Raw genomic sequence first — 15,753 nt, 5'->3', positions numbered from 1 at the left:
AACTTGAACCCAGGTCCTTGTGCATGATAGATAACGAGTGTGTCACCGTGCAAGCACCATGAGGTAGATTCTGTACACAGGAGGTTTGCAGCCAGATGGACTCAGGAGAGATTCAGAGTCCAGTCCTTGGGGACCCACAGTCACAGGGATGGACAGGGAGCCTGGGGAGGAGGGGAAATGTTGAGAAAGGGACCTTTCCTGGCCCTTAGATTTGGCAGGGAAAGTGATGGCCCCTGTTGGCAGAGACTCATGTCAAGAGGCCAAGCAAGTTAATGACAGCCTGAGAGGCTACAGCCTATTGTGGGCAGAGAGCGGGAGGATCAGGGCAGTAAGTAACCAACGCCAAGGCAGGCAAGGGCAGAGGGCGGGCGGGTGGGGAGTGTGCACGCCGCGGAGATAGCAGTGCACAGGCTGGGGGCTGGAGACGAGGCCAGGTGGTGAGAGAGCGTGTCCCTCATCTATTTGGGAGGGTCCTGGGCTGGAGCCAGTTCTGCAGGGATGCATCCTGAGGCTGCTCACTGAACAATCAGCCCTTTCTGCCTGTAGCTTTACGCCCTCCTTAGGCCTGTGTCAGCTAAACTGACGGTAAGGAGTGACTGACGGGAGCCCTCGGGCTGTTCAGCCAGGGTGAGGCACCACGTCCTCCCTCCATTCACAGGCAGCGTGGGCCAATGTTTCTGCCCTGGGCCCAGCTGCCATGAGAGGTGGTCCATGAGTGGTGGTCACTTGTCTGCTTGCAGAAGCAGACAGAGTCATGCCAGGTGCCCTGGTCTAGTTTCTTTCCTTTTTTTTTTTTTTTTTTTTTTTAACCAGACTAGTTCTCAGCTCTGGTTTATGGTGGTGCAGGGGGCTGTCTGAAAAGGCCAAGGTCACCTGCAGTTTGAGCCACCACCAGGCCGCTCTGACCTCCATCTGTTCCTCCCCACCACCCCACCCTGCAGTGCTGAACAAGGACATCACAACCTGCCGCACAGCCACCATCACGGGGACACTCAAGCGGCCGTCACTCCCTGAGGAGGAGAAGCTGAAGCTGGCCCATGCCAAGGCAGCACCACCCCCCAACTTCAACAGCCTGCCGGCCAACGTGTCTAAACTACACCTGCACAGCTCCCCCCGCTGCCCAGGCGGACCCCTGCCTGACTTCCCCAACCACTCGCTTACCCTCAAGAAGGACCGGGCACCCAAGTCCTCCTTCATCGGTGACGGCGACATCTTCAAGAAGCTGGACACGGAGCTGAGCCGGGCCCAGGAGAAGGCTCTGGACACGAGCTACGTGATCCTACCCACAGCCACGGCCACGCTGCGGCCCAAGCCTAAGGAGGAACCCAAGTACAGTATCAACATTGACCAGATGCCCCAGACTCGCCTCATCCACCTCAACATGGCACCCGACGCCAGCTTCCCCACCCACAGCCCCCCTGCCCGAGAGCCCCCCAGTGGGCCCCCTGAGGCACCCCCTGCCCAGCCCCCACCTCCCCCACCCCCACCCCCTCCACCCCCCCAACAGCCCCTGCCTCCGCCTCCCCCAATGGAACCAGCGCCCCCCAGCCTGGGGGAGTCTGGGGAGCAACCCGTCCACCCGGGACCCAGCACAGGAACTGGAACGAAGAATGAGAATGTGAACACCTTGTCCGTGAGTTCCTTGGAGGTGAGGGCTGCTCAGGGCTTGGTGTTTGGGGCGGGTCTAAAGGGGGCCCACTGGGACTCTGGCTAAGCAGGTGGCTATGATGCTGTGGGTGGCCTGGGTGGAGCCCAGTGCCTACATCAGGGAGGCCTGTGTGGGGAGGAAGAGGTCCGGCCTGAGCTCCAGGAGGGTCCTCTCTCTGACTACCAGCCTTGCTGCCCCTGCCCTGCTTGGCCCTCAGGACAGAGAGCCTGAGGCCTGGGCCAAGCTGCCCTGTAAGTAGTGGTCCCACCATGGCTGAGGGGCTTCAGGACCCACAGGGGGCTGGGCTGGAAGTGATCTGAGTCTCCAACTCCAGCCCCTTCTCTGTAGTGAAGGCAGGAAGCTCATCTGCCATAGCAAGTACCCCTAGAGGCCAGCCAGACAGCCAGAGCTCAGCCTGAAGAGGCGGACTACCCAGGCCTACCACCTTCTGAGAGACCCACCCTCCCTCCCTCAGCCATGCTGTCACCTCCTGAACCTGGGTCTCCTGCTCCTGGATTTTCTGTCACTGAACTTAGCCGGGTGGCCACCAGCCATGTCCAGGTCTCCTGTATCCAGGAGCCTGACCTGGGCAGGGTGAACCGCACTGGATGATGTGCTGCCCCATGTGGGAGTCAAGTCCCAGGGTAAAGCACAAAACAGGGTGCACCCCAGTTCTGGATCTGGGATAGCAGAGCCTTAAAGTCTCACGGGGGAGAGAGCCCTGTGCCCCCACCCCCCCAGACTTGCCCGCTGACCTGGGGCTAGGGGCCCCACCGTTTTCCTCAGAGGGCCTTCCAGTATCTTCTGAAAGGCCAGGACACTCACTCCAATCTCAACTTGTGTCCCCCAGCGTGTGACCAGGACCTGAGGGCAGGCGTGTGGTAAGGGGTTGCTGGTCTGCCCTCATCCTCCCAGGGAAATGCCTGGAGGTGTAGGGTTTTTCAGGGAACTGGTTGCTAACACACACATTTCCCTTCTCCCCCCTCAGCGACGAAAATCGCGGTATGCGGAACTGGACTTCGAAGTGAGTTCTACTGCCTACCCCCTGCCCCAAACTGGGGGCCAGAGGTACCTGGTGTCCAGGCAGCTTAGGCCCTCTAGCAAGCAGGGGAAGGGAGGGGTCTGGAAAGGAGGACTCCTCGGAAATCTGGGGGACCATATGGACAGGGCCAGCGCCCACCCCCCCATCTGACTCAGGACTCGCTACCCCTACTGCCCCTGCAGAAAATCATGCACACGCGGAAGCGGCACCAGGACATGTTCCAGGACCTGAACCGGAAGTTGCAGCACGCTGAGAAGGACAAGGAGGTGCTGGGAGCCGACAGCAAGGTCTGGAAGGCGGGGTGGGAAGGGGCGGGGCGGACCTTGGGGCTGGCCAATGGGGATGGGTTGGGGCGGGGCTCGTTTGGGGGCGGGGCCAGCCAAGGGTCGCCCTAAGGTAAGGGTATGCTGTCTTATGATTCCATTTCCATTTCATTCATTCAAATCTCTCCCAAGGACTGGCCTCCCCCAGCGCATGCCAGATCCTGGAAGGATAGGGTAGGCAGAGGGGTCTGTCCTGGGCCCCTGTCTGGAATGGGCTGTGTCCAGGGCTGGGCAGCCTGGTGGAGGGCAAGGCCCAGTGAACAGTGCCGAGCAGGCTGCACCTCCCCAGGCCCAGTGGTGGGGGCCCTCCATTCCTCCCTTCCATGCAAGGGTCTTCCTTTGCCCCTCCTGCCTCTCAGATCCCCTCCTGCCTGTTTGACTCTGTCGGCATCCTTTTCCTCCTGCCCACATGCACTTCTCTGTCTCCTCTTGGTCCTCTGCTTCTTCCTCCTCTGCTGACCGAACAGCCAGAAAAGCAGCAGACACCCAACAAGCGGCCCTGGGAGAGCCTCCGGAAAGCCCACGGGACGCCCACCTGGGTGAAGAAGGAGCTGGAGCCCCTGGCCCCATCCCCGATGGAGCTGCAGAGTGTGGAGTGGGAGAAGTCGGGTGCCACAATCCCACTAGTGGGCCAGGACATCATTGACCTCCAGACCGAGGTCTGAGCGGGTGGGCAGTGGCCATGCACTGGGCCACGGAGGAGGGTTGCTGCTCTGCCCACTCCTGCTACAGCTCGGGCAGCAGGCCAGACCCACGCCCCAGTCTCGGGGCGCTCGGACAGTGGCCAGGCAGAAGTCTGCAGTGCTGGGACCAGAGCCAGACGGGACAGGAGGTGGCGGTGGCCCGGCGGGCACAGGGCCCCAGAGGCCTGAAGGAGCCTCAGACTCTGCTCTCCTCGGGCCCAGCCCGGAGCCGGGCGGCCATGGACAATGGCCAGGCCTGGTCCACCGCATCCACAGGATGCCCTGCTGTAGGGGCACAGCGGAGGACCAGCCTGCTTGGCCACGCGGCCTGGCGCCGTTTTTTAGACACCCTCACCCTTGGGAAGCAGCCAGCCCCCCCCCCCCCACACACACACTTCCAGGGCCCTGGGCCCTTCCCCAGACCCAGGTGGAGAGCACAGCCCTTGACCTGCGCCGCCCCAGGGGCAGGACTAGAAGCCCACTCCGGGAAGAAACGGGTGGGGAATCTATTTTTTCTCTCCTTTTCTTTTCTTCAATAAAAAGAATTAAAAACCTACAAGTTCTCTGCATGACCTTTCTCTGTCCAGCTCTAGAACTGAGGTGCCTAGGAGACAGGAATGGGTTTCACTGACCCAGTGTCGGCCTTGAGCTCCCTCCTCCCCAGGCCAGTGGTCCCCGACTCCCCAGGTGCTCCGTCTCTCAGCAGGGCCACAAAAGAACTTGGGGAGTTTTGGGAGCCAGGCCTCTGCTCACCTTCTTCTCAAATGCCTGGACCCAAAAGGGGGTACCTTTGACTTTCCTGTGTCTGATTCATTGCAGTAAGGACAAAGGCAACATGGGATTTTTTTCTTTTTAAGACTTAATTACAAGTGAGAGACCAGAGTACTACTCAAGCTCTAGCATGTGGCAGTGCCAGGCATCAAGTCTGGCACCTCTGGGGTCTCAGGCATGCAAGTCTGTAGTGCTACGTCCTCAGTTCACAACATGGTGCATTGAAAAAGTAACCTGAGAGGGGCCTTGACACTTCCTTGGCCTGGGTGGGCCTACTCTTCAGAGAATACCTGCGTTCTTCCACATCACCCTGGCTCCATTGTCTCCTGCCTCTGAGATGGAAGAAAGTTCTGGGGTACACTGAACTTAGGGTCCAATGTTCCCTGGGTCTTAGGACATATCTCTGTCATAAAGGTCCTAGTGGTCCCAGCTGGACAAGGGTTGTCTGTGAGAACTACCTGCTCATGCCAGGGAGGGGCTACTAAGTGCATGCCCACTTTCCTCTGATCAGCTCCTTGCCATCTTCTGTGCCCACCCCTTCTGCCTTGCTCTTTTTAAACTTTGTAATAATTTATTTAAATGAGAGAGCCCAGAGCCCTGATCTGCCATCTATGGTACAGGGAGTTGAATTTGTGCCCTGACACATGTCAGACACATGCTCTACCACTGAGCTACTTCTCTCTTTCCTGAGAAGGAGCTTTGAGATGCAAGCAAATTGTCCCTGTCATGTCTACGTGCGGCCAGCAGAGGGCAGGCTGAGCCCCTGCAGGAATTGGATTGGACTCTACCAGACTGAGAGAAACTTTGTGCTGTACAACCCTCCCCCCCACCCCAGTCTCCACCCAGAACCCAGTCCTGGAATTGAGGGGTCCCCAAGGTCTCAAGCAACAGGATACACCACAGTGGACAGTAGCACAGGCTCCGGGAGAGGAGTGTGCAGGTAGGCATTTGTAGACCCCAGAACCCCAGAGATGATGATGTCAGCCTCGTCTTTCAAAATGGATACAATGCAAAGTTGAGTAGAAAAAGACAGGCAGTTGCCGAGTGTGTGGCACCCACTGTGGTCTTGTCCGTCTGTGGCCATTCTCTAGTTGGACAAAGTTGCGGGACATATCTGTGGCACTCTCCCAAGACCCCACCTTGAGCTTTGCCAGCAGATAGAAAGGGAACAGGGGCGGGGGAGGGGTGTTGGGGGGATGGCGTACCTGGTTGAGCTCAAAAGGGAACAGGGGCGGGGGAGGGGTGTTGGGGGGATGGCGTACCTGGTTGAGCTCAAAAGTTACAATGCACAAGGATCCAGGTTCAAGCCCATGGTCCCCACCTGCAGGGAGGAAAGCTTTGTGAATGGTGATGCAGAGCTGCAGGTGTCTCTCTATCTCTTTCCCTGTCACCCCCTTCCCTCTCGATTTCTGGCTGTCTCTATCCAATAAATAAAGATAATAATAATAAAAAGAAAGGGAACAGGCAGGGACTTCGTAATGTAATGTAGTTTCTGGGCAGTGACAGAATGATCGCAGAGACCCTGTGGAAATGAACCCGGGGCGGGCGGGGGGGGCATCTACAGCCATCCCTTGGGGTCCACACTCACCAAAGGAAAGTCTCAGGCACAGACCTAAATGCTGGAGGCAGCCATATTTGCAGTGAGATTTGGCGACCAAGCCTGACCCGAACTTACACTTTCTCTGGCCAGAATCATGTGCACATATGTCATGAGGAGGTGGGGTGTGGGAGATGCCCTGAAGGGAGTATGTGTCCAGAGTTCTGGGTAATACTCCACAACAGAGTCCTGAGTCAGTCCAATGAAGCCTGCAGAGGAGATGAGGGCATATCACAGAGTGAAACTGGAAGTCACAGGGGCAGGTCAAGGTGGAGGAAGTCCTGGACCCTGGCTCCCTTTCTGTGAAGAGCGCAAGCCCCGGGTCAGGGTCAGCCAGGATGGTGAGGGGTGGGGTTGGGAGTCACCGCTGTCACTGTAGAGTGATTAGGGAGAGTCCTGCCCAACTCCCAGATCTGTGTGCTTTCAACCACACCATGTGCAGCAGAATAACTGAAAGCAGCAACCCGAGATGGACACTATCTTCACAGGCAAGCATAGCATTAGAATAGAAATGCTAGTATGAGAACTGAACACAGAGTGTGACAAGGGTCAAGATTAGTGATGACCAGGGTCAACCATAGTGTATGGCCAGGGTCAGGGGTCAGAGTGTGAGCAGGGTCAGAGTCAGAGTGAGAGCAGGGTCAGGGTCAGAATGTGAGCAGGGTCAGGATCAGAGTGAGAGCAGGGTCAGGGTCAGAGTGTGAGTAGGGTCAGGGTCAGAGTGAGAGCAGGGTCAGGGTCAGAGTGTGAGCAGGGTCAGAGTGTGAGCAGGGTCAGGGTCAGAGTGTGAGCAGGGTCAGAGTGTGAGCAGGGTCAGGGTCAGAGTGTGAGCAGGGTCAGAGTGTGAGCAAGGTCAGGGTCAGAGTGTGAGCAGGGTCAGAGTGTGAGCAGGGTCAGGGTCAGAGTGTGAGCAGGGTCAGGGTCAGAGTGTGAGCAGGGTCAGGGTCAGAGTGTGAACAGGGTCAGAGTGAGAGCAGGGTCACGGTCAGAGTGTGAACAGGGTCAGAATGTGAGCAGGGTCAGGGTCAGAGTGTGAGCAGGGTCAGGGTCAAAGTGTGAGCAGGGTCAGAGTGTGATCAGGGTCAAGGTCAGAGTCAGAGTTAGATTGTGAGCAGGATTAGGGTCAGAGTGTGAGCAGGGTCAGAATGTGAGCAGGGTCAGAGTGTGAGCAGGGTCAGGGTCAAAGTGTGAGCAGGGTCAGAGTGTGATCAGGGTCAAGGTCAGAGTCAGAGTTAGATTGTGAGCAGGATTAGGGTCAGAGTGTGAGCAGGGTCAGAGTGTGAACAGGGTCAGAGTCAGACTGTGAATAGGATCAGGGCTCAGTATTCAGTGACCAGGTTCTGGCATTTCTTACAGTAGTTCCTCCATGGAGAGACTGTCTTATACATAAAGGCCAATTTATCTGTGTGTGTCTGCACTGGTCACCAGGGCTCATAATTGTTCAGTGCCCATGATAGCTTAGTGTATAGCGATATACGTGATAGAAATATTCTCATGGGGTTAATTAAAACTTGGGTCCCCTCGGGTCCGCCTAGTCCAGTCTCCTCTGGTCAGCTCTGTGCAGCAGCGGTTAGAGCCAGTGCTGAGAGTGCTCACATGTAGGATGGGGATCTCGGTGGGTTCCCCTGTGTACCTGTAGATGTTCAGGCTGCTGCATTCTTGGTACTGACACTTTTCTTTCTTATCTTTTTTAAAATTTTTATTTACTTATTTTTACCACTCGAGTTACCAAAGGTCTCTGTCTCCAGGCCCACCTCCCCCCCACCCCCATAAAACCACTGTAGTTCCCCCACAATCTTAAATGTAGGCTGGCACTTTGTTCTTCACATTTGGACGCTCAGTTCTCTGTATTTCACATTTGAGCGAGCCCATTCTGTAGTTGTCCTTCACCTCCTTCCTTGCTTCACTGAGCATCATCTTCTCCAGTTCCATCCACTTTGTCCGAAAGCACACAATCTCATCTCTTTTTTTAATTGCTGAATAATACTCTGTTTCAGTATATGTCCCGTAGCGCTTTTATCTTGTCATTTGTCAAAGAGCATTTTGTTTGTTTCCAGGTTTTTTGCTCTTGTGAATAAAGGCGCTGATACTTTCTAGAAATGAAGAAACAAAGGTTGAGCATTCGTCAGCTGTGCTATCATTGTCCTGGAAGTACTGAGGGCATAAATGGGCCTGAGCCCAGCTCTCCAGACTCCAGCCCTTAGCCTGGGTCCTCAGTGATCCTCCGTTTGCCATTCCCTCCACTAGGGGTCACCCTTCCTGTGGACCCGGTGCTGGCCAAGCCTCCAAAAAGATCTTCCTGGACCCTTTGTCATTGCAATAGTCTTGCCACCTTTGTACAAATGCTATCTCTCTTGCATGCAGTCACCAGTGAGCCTGAGGCCACCTTCTTTGCCACCATCCGGTGCCAGGGAAAAAGTGGTGGTGCTGAGGGCTGAGGATCACCAATATGGTCAGGACGCTGTGCAGAGCTGGTGGTGGTGGTCTTTTGGATGGAGCTGGAGGTCATGGGATTAATGGTGGTGATTGTGGTAATGATGGTGATGATGGTAGTGGTGGTGGTAGTGGTGGCTTGGGGAAGCTGCAAGTTGAGATAAGAAGTAATTTTAGTGCTTGGAGCAGCCTAAAGTGGTAGCCATCAAGATCAATGTCGTGGCAATTTTTGGGGGGCGTGGGAGTGGGGAAGGTTCACTTTATTTCTATTTTTGTGTTATCTTTATTTATTTATTGGATGCAGATGGCCATAAATTGAGAGGAAAGGAGAGATAGAAAGGGAGCGAGACAGAGAGACACCTGCAGCCCTGCTTCACCACTCACAAAGCTTTCCCCCTACAGGTGGGGACTAGGGGCTCAAACCTGGGTCCTTGCACATTGTAACACGTGTGCTCAACCAAGTGCACCAATACCCAGTCCCAAGATTCTCTTTTATTATTTCCTAGGAGGCAACAAAGTGTTTCACGGGAGACTGAGCACCACTCTGTACATCTGGTGCCAGAGGATTGAACCGGAAGCCTCAGGCGTGCAAGTCCGGTGCCCTCCAGCTGAGATCACCCCCCCCCCCCAGGTGTTGGTGGTAATTTTGAGGTTACCTTTGAGGCTCTTGCACAGCTCAGCCTTCCCCCACCTCCAGATACCAGGAGTAGAGGAAGGATAGATGGAAGGCTGAATGGAAGGATGTCTGGGTGCAGGGTGAATGAATGGAGAGGTACATAAGAACAGGAATCAGAGTCTCTGAGCAAGGCTGTGGGCTGGAGTGAGAAGCACAGCTGTCCCAGTTGCCAGCCAGCAATCCTGAGAACAGGAGGAGGCAACTTCTCCTCACCTGACTTCCGTCAGTTTATTCTCCTTCCTGTCATCAGTGCAAACTGTGACAAGCAGAATGAGGGCCCAAGAAGTCCCTGCATATCACCTGGGTGCCCCCGCCCTGCCCCCACCCTTGCCTCAGGCTTCAAGGGATCCTCCCAGCAAAGCCTTCACACCTGCTTCTCCCCAGACCAGAACATAACTCGCAGACAAAATGTGCAGACCAGAAGTCCTTCCTCTATCTACGACTACCTCTGCAGGTGGAGAGAGGCTGGGTAAGGGGGGAACTTTTTTTTTTTTTAGTATTTTATTTATGAAATGGAAACATTGACAAGACCATGGATAAGAGAGGTGTAATTCCATACAACTCCACCCCCAGAACTCCGTATCCCGTCCCCTCCCTTGATAGCTTTCCTATTATTTATCCCTCTGTGAGTATGGGCCCAGGGTCATTATGGCGTGCAGAAGGTGGAAGGTCTGGCTTCTGTAATTGCTTCCCCTCTGAGGATGGGCGTTGACAGGTCGATCCATACTCCCAGCCTGGAGAGAGAGCTCTTATCCCCATCAGCTGTCTCTGTCCTTGACCTTCCTCCAGCCAGAACACCATTTTCACTGTTATCTGGACCCCATTAATGGGGTCACTACACATCCCCACTGACTCTTTGAAGCTTTCCAGAGAGGTTTATCTCCAGAGAGGTGTAAGAATTGTTCCAGAACCTTCCACTAGGGTGTTCTTCCCTGTTTCATCTAGTCCCCACTCATTGTGACTTCCTCCTAAAGCCAGGGTTGTCAGGGTTCCATGTGGGCCCCCCATCCACGCATGGCAACAGCAAAGCAGGTATCCCACCAAAGAGTGCCTGAACCTGCACTCGCCCCTGTCTCAGCCACTCCATTGCCCTGGGAGATGGGTCTGGGTCACAGCCCTTTCTGACAAATGCAAGGTCAGGGGTTCTGGTCCCCACACTCCAGGCCCTTGCAAGCATCTTGACTTTGGGGCTTTATTCTGAGGAGTTCTCACTCCTCTAGCCCTAGGAACTGCCCAGGGCATCTGATTGTGGTGGGGGGTGTCACACAGACCCCCCCCTACATACCAGCTCATAGCTTGTAGGCCCCTGCAGAGTGGGGCTTCCCAGAGCACCCTCCCCATAGACCTGTGGGAGATGATGGGGTGTCTCTGGTCCCTGCACTGAATTTCACACCCATACCTGGGGCATCCTACCCACTGGGGTACTCCAGGCCTCCAGCAGGGTTCACTCAGAACAGCCCACAGAGGGCCCCAAAGGTGGGCAAGACCTAGCCCAGGCTGGACCCACCTGAGCCTCTATCCTTGCTCCCTGACCACAGACAGGGATGGTGGGGGCAGCTAGCCAGAACTTCCACTTGACCTTGGTCAGAAAAAGGCCCTTCCCTGGGACCCTGGTGTCAGCCCTGGAGCCCCTGGGAGCAGGGTGGGGAGAGGTGTATTTTCTGAGAGCCCTCCAGGCCAGGTGTCTGTGACTCCATACTTCTTAGGAACGAGGGGTAGCAGCGGGCTCCCTGAGTAGTTTTTTTTAAGACCCTAAAAATAACTGCGAGAGGGGAGTCTCTGAATAGCTCTCCAAGGTGTCAGTCATTTGCCCCACGCCAAGCGGAAGCTGTTCCAAATAAGGCCTTGGCAGAGCCGGAAGCAGCACAGTCACAGCTCACAGCTCACAGCTCACAGCTACGTCACAGAAGCTACAGCTTCTCCAGAATCTTCCCTCCCACCTTCGCCAGGCTGAATGCCTCCCCACAGGGGTGGGCAGGCCTGGAGAAGCTGATAGGCAGGGATCACACAAGAAACTCTGCTGACACTATAGACCCAGGCCCACCGGAAAAGTCTGCACCGCTCCTTGCACAAACATCTGGGGCCCCATAATTCAGAATGAGGGAACCCAAGAATTCACTGACCCTAGGACTTACATTTCCATGCACGGCCTCAGGTCATTCAAATTCAGACCTGTCCCCCAAATCTTGGGGGAGATGGGGCCAGCAAAGAGCCAGCAGGGCCTCCTCAGAAGAGGGGGCTTCCTCTATGCCCTGTCCTTTGTCCCAACCCTGGTCTCCCAGTGTTGGGGGATCCTGAGTGGTGGGGGGAAGGCCGGTACAGGGGCGAGGGTGGATCCCAGCTGTCCTGTGAAGGTGGGGGCGGTGTTGCTGGGTTCAATCTGGCTCCCCTAGAGCACCATATGGGCACCCCCCTCCCACCCAGGAAAAGAGGCAGGAGGCAGCACCCTCAATTCCTTCCTGCCTGTCTGTCACCGGGAGTTCCTATGGGGAGACAGATGGTGGGTGGGGGTAGCCTGGAAGTCGGGGTTCCGGGACAACTCAACTGCCCAGATCCTCAGGGCCTTCCTTTTCTAGCTTTCCTCATCCGCCAGGTTACTGCCCACTGCTCCCTCCTATCCTTCCTGATCCCCAGCCCAGAGTCCCCATATCCCATATTTAGAGGGACAGGTGACCTTGCAAAAGGTAGCTCTGGGGTGGGGGGGGGGGTGGGTAGGAGGGGAAGTTTCAAGATAAAAAATAGAGAAGTAAGGATGTTGGGGTCAGTACCCTGAGTACTGAGTGAAATAGAGGGGGACAGAAAAGAAACAAGGACTCCCCCCCCTCCAGACTTCCTGGAGGAAGGGATGGGGGAGGAGATGGGGGGGAGCACTACGGAGCACCTGGTGAGGTGAGGTGGGGGGTGAGCTCCAGGACTCAGCGGTGAAAGCTGATGATGGTGCGAGGACCTGGCCAGGGCAGAGGACTGGGGTCCAGGCAGGGTGCCTAGGGGGTCCATCTACTAATGGGAGTCTGGAAAGTCAGATCACTGGCAGGAGAGGGAGGCTCCATTCTCAACGAAGGTGTGGGATTCTGAGGCCAGAGAGGGTTCTAGAAAGCAGGTCACCAACGCCAGTCTAGGAGAGACGAGACCGGTGGTCCAGGTCTCACTGCTGGGTCCTGGAGGACTCTCCTCTTCTCCTTCATTTCAAAACTGGAAGTCAGAGCAGGAAGGAAGACCCAGGCTGGCACTCTAACAATGTGGCCTGGCTATTTATGGTGCCCACAGGATCATGCCAGGCTGTGAAAGGCCAGGTGTTGACACGAGTCCTGCTCAGGAAGGTGACGTCACTTCATTCCGCTCACGGATTCTGTCCGGTCCCTGGGCCTCCCAGAACCTCACAAGCTGATTCCTCCCAGCACCATACCCAGGCAAACACCATCGGTCTCTGAACCAAGCTAGCCCTTACAGCTGGTGGGGGTTCCTCTCTCCAGACTCTCACCACTGCCCCCAAGTTCTTCCCATTAGCATTTTACACCAGGACTATTCAAGCTTGCTACTACTTCTTGAGTCACTGTCAGTATTTTTCTTATCTTTAGAGACCCACTTATTTCAGCTGAGCTTTCAATCATATTTGGGATAAATTGCTTATAATATTCTTTGTATTTTATTATTTTTAAATATTTTAACCTTTATTATTGGATAGAGACTGAGAGAAATCAAGAAAGGAGGGGTAGACAAGGTGGGAAAGAGACAGAGAGACACCAGCAGCCTGGATTCATCACTCATGAAGCTTTCCCCCTGCAGGTGAGGACGCAGAGGCTTGAACCTGGGTCCTTGCACACTATAATATGTGTACTTAACCAGGTGTGCCACAGCCCATCCCCCTTATAATAAATAGTGTTTTCATTTTGGACCTCTGATCGTGGATCACCTTCTTTGGACTGTGCCTTCTTTGAGTTACACCACTGGCCCCTAAACCACAGCGATTTTTAAATCTACCTCTTTTTGCGACTTCTGACTTAATCTTGGTGTCACAGAATGTAATCCATACAGGATATGCTGTGTCACATAGCAGATTACCAATTTCTAGTCGTATTTCATATTATCTTCTCGTTGCTGAATACACACTCATTTATATGGTCATTAAACTAAATTCTGACAATTTCATGGTTCAAAACTTCTACATCTTCAAATGCATTCTATCTTCTTGGCTTGCCAATAATTCAAAAGCACACAGTGAAACTCCCCACTGTGATGCAGATTTCCACTTTGTGATTTGACCAGATTTTGCTTTCCAGTTTGCATGCTCCTCTATATCTGGAACACAGGCTTTAAAATGCTAGATTTCACCGGTAAATGGAAGTTTCTTTTGAACTGACCATCTCTTTATATAATGAGTTTTAAATCTCCTGACTTAGTCTATCAGCATATTGATGTAAATACCTTACCCATCCTCTGTAAAATAGAGTTCTTATGGCTCTATTTTAAATTAAACATGTGTCTCATATAACAACATAGAATTAAACTTTAAAAATCTAATCAGAGAGGACTGGGCGGTGGCCCACCTAGTAAAACACATATGTTTCCATGTGCCAGGGCCTGGGTTCAAGCACTCAGTCTCAACCTGCAAGAGGAAAACATCCTGAATGGTAGAGAAGTGTTGAAGATGTTTCTCCCTCTACCATGGTTCTGTGTCTATAAGAAACGAAAGGAGAGAGAGAGAGAGAGAGAGAGAGAGAGAGAGAGAGGAAATATTCCACTGGGAGTATGATCACTGTGCAGGTACCATGCCCTAGGGATAATGCTGGTGGCAGTAATAATTACAATATATAACATATAATAATTATCATTATAAAAATATAATAAAAGTAATCAGAGGACTGCTGATCAAAGTATTTTTTCTGTAATTAATAATCCCTATGGACTTCTTTCTCCATTGATGTATTTTTCTATATCCATCATGATTCTATTGTCCTTTTCAAGAACCCCCCCATATGAATAATTATTGAAGTGCTTTATCTTTAATCAATCAGGAAACTATATGGACTCTTACTCTGCCTTTCCAGCTTACTTCTGAATTTCTACTAGTTATTTAACCTTAGAAGGTCTGAAAGGCATCATCACACTACCCACTCATTCTGCTAACACAAGGGCTTCAGAACTTCTTAGTCAGCTTCTTTGGCTGCCCTGGTAACACTGTCTATTACTTAAGCTCTGTTTTGCATTTCCACTAATCACATATCAGTATCAACTTAAAAAAAAAAAAAACAGGTAGTAGTGCTGAGTTCTATTTGCTTATGTGTCTAATGATTTCTGTGCTGCCCTTGTCACCTTAGATGTCACGTCATGGTCACCTCCCTCCAGCACACATCCACCCCAGTCCCTTTAAGTGGTTGATGTAAATGCCTCCATTTTTTCCTTCACGCATAAGTGAATTACTTGCATTCCTTGGCACATAAACCTCATTAGCACACACAGTGCAAGACCTTTCCCTAATGATTTGTTAATTTCGTCTTTTTTTTATCTGCAGCACCTCCCACTGAAGTACAAATACTCAAGATGAGTTAATTTGTCTTTGTTTGTGAATGTTCATGTAAAAAAAAAGATATATTTTTATACTTTTTATTTTGAAACAATTCTAGTCCTACAGAAGTGTTGCAAAGATAGTACAGAGAGGTTCTGTATACTGTTAGCAATTTTCCGTCTAATATTCATAACTGACATAATGATTCAGTTGTCAAAGTATGTATATTTTAAATTTATTTAAATTACATAGTTACAGACCTCATTTTTCTCTCACTAGTCACTTAAAAATATCTGGGTTGGGGGCAGGAGTAGATAACATAATGGTTATGCAAATAGACTCTCACGCCTGAAGCTCTGAAGTCCCAGGTTCAATCCCCTGCACCACCATAAACTAGAGCTGAGCAGTGCTCTGGTAAAAAAAAAAAAAATCTGGGTTGGGGGGCCAGGTGGTGGTGCACCTGTTTAAGTGCTCACATCATAGTGCACAAGGACCCAGGCTCAAGACTCTGGTCCCCACCTGCAGGAGGAAAGCTTCACAAGTGGTGAAGCAGGGCTGCAGGTGTCTCTGTGGCTCTTCCTCTCTGTCTCCCCCTTCCCTCTCAATTTCTCTCTCTCTCTCTATCCAGTAATAAATAAGACAAAAAAAATTTTTTAAATGACAAAAACAATCTGGGTTGCTCAATATGCATCTGATCTTTTATGTTTTCATTTTGATTTTCTTTTTTGCCTCCAGGGTTATCACTGGGGCTCTCTGTCAGCACTAGAAAGCCACTGCTTCTGGAGGCCATTATTCCATTTTTTCATAGGAGATGACCAAGTGAAATTGAGAGAGGAGGAGGAAGCTTGGGGTGGGGGGCAGAGAGAATGATAGACACCTGTAGACTTGCTTCACCGTTTGTGAAGCGACCACACCCCACCTGCAGGGATCCTTGCACTTCATACTATGTGCACTTAACCCCAGTGTGCTACCGCCCGGCCCCCTTTTCATCTTTTTTTTTTTTTGACGTGACTTATTTGTGTGGTGTGTGTGTGTGTGTGTGTGTGTGTGTGTGTGTTTGTCTTCAGGGTTATT

The 15,753-nt window shown here is 52.6% G+C and overlaps 1 protein-coding gene across 13 annotated transcripts in view; it reads left to right on the top strand.

Moving 5' to 3' along the window:
* ADGRB1 (adhesion G protein-coupled receptor B1) overlaps nt 1–4,255 on the top strand; it is an 81,431-nt gene extending 77,176 nt beyond the window's left edge. For 8 of the 13 annotated variants that reach the window (XM_060195909.1, XM_060195907.1, XM_060195908.1 and 5 more), the window contains 5 exons: nt 942–1,648; nt 2,637–2,672; nt 2,873–2,977; nt 3,146–3,187; nt 3,481–4,255. In XM_060195909.1, the coding sequence (XP_060051892.1) occupies nt 942–1,648; nt 2,637–2,672; nt 2,873–2,977; nt 3,146–3,187; nt 3,481–3,678 (1,088 nt within the window). In that variant the 3' untranslated portion in view covers nt 3,679–4,255. The remainder of the gene's footprint in view (nt 1–941; nt 1,649–2,636; nt 2,673–2,872; nt 2,978–3,145; nt 3,188–3,480) is intronic. The other 5 variants (XM_060195906.1, XM_060195902.1, XM_060195905.1 and 2 more) reach the window with 2 other exon arrangements.
* The last annotated feature ends 11,498 nt before the right edge of the window (nt 4,256–15,753 follow it).

This window comes from Erinaceus europaeus, chromosome 8 (genome assembly GCF_950295315.1).
Source record: "Erinaceus europaeus chromosome 8, mEriEur2.1, whole genome shotgun sequence".
Lineage (NCBI taxonomy): Eukaryota > Metazoa > Chordata > Mammalia > Eulipotyphla > Erinaceidae > Erinaceus > Erinaceus europaeus.
This window is presented reverse-complemented; position numbering and strand designations above follow the sequence as displayed.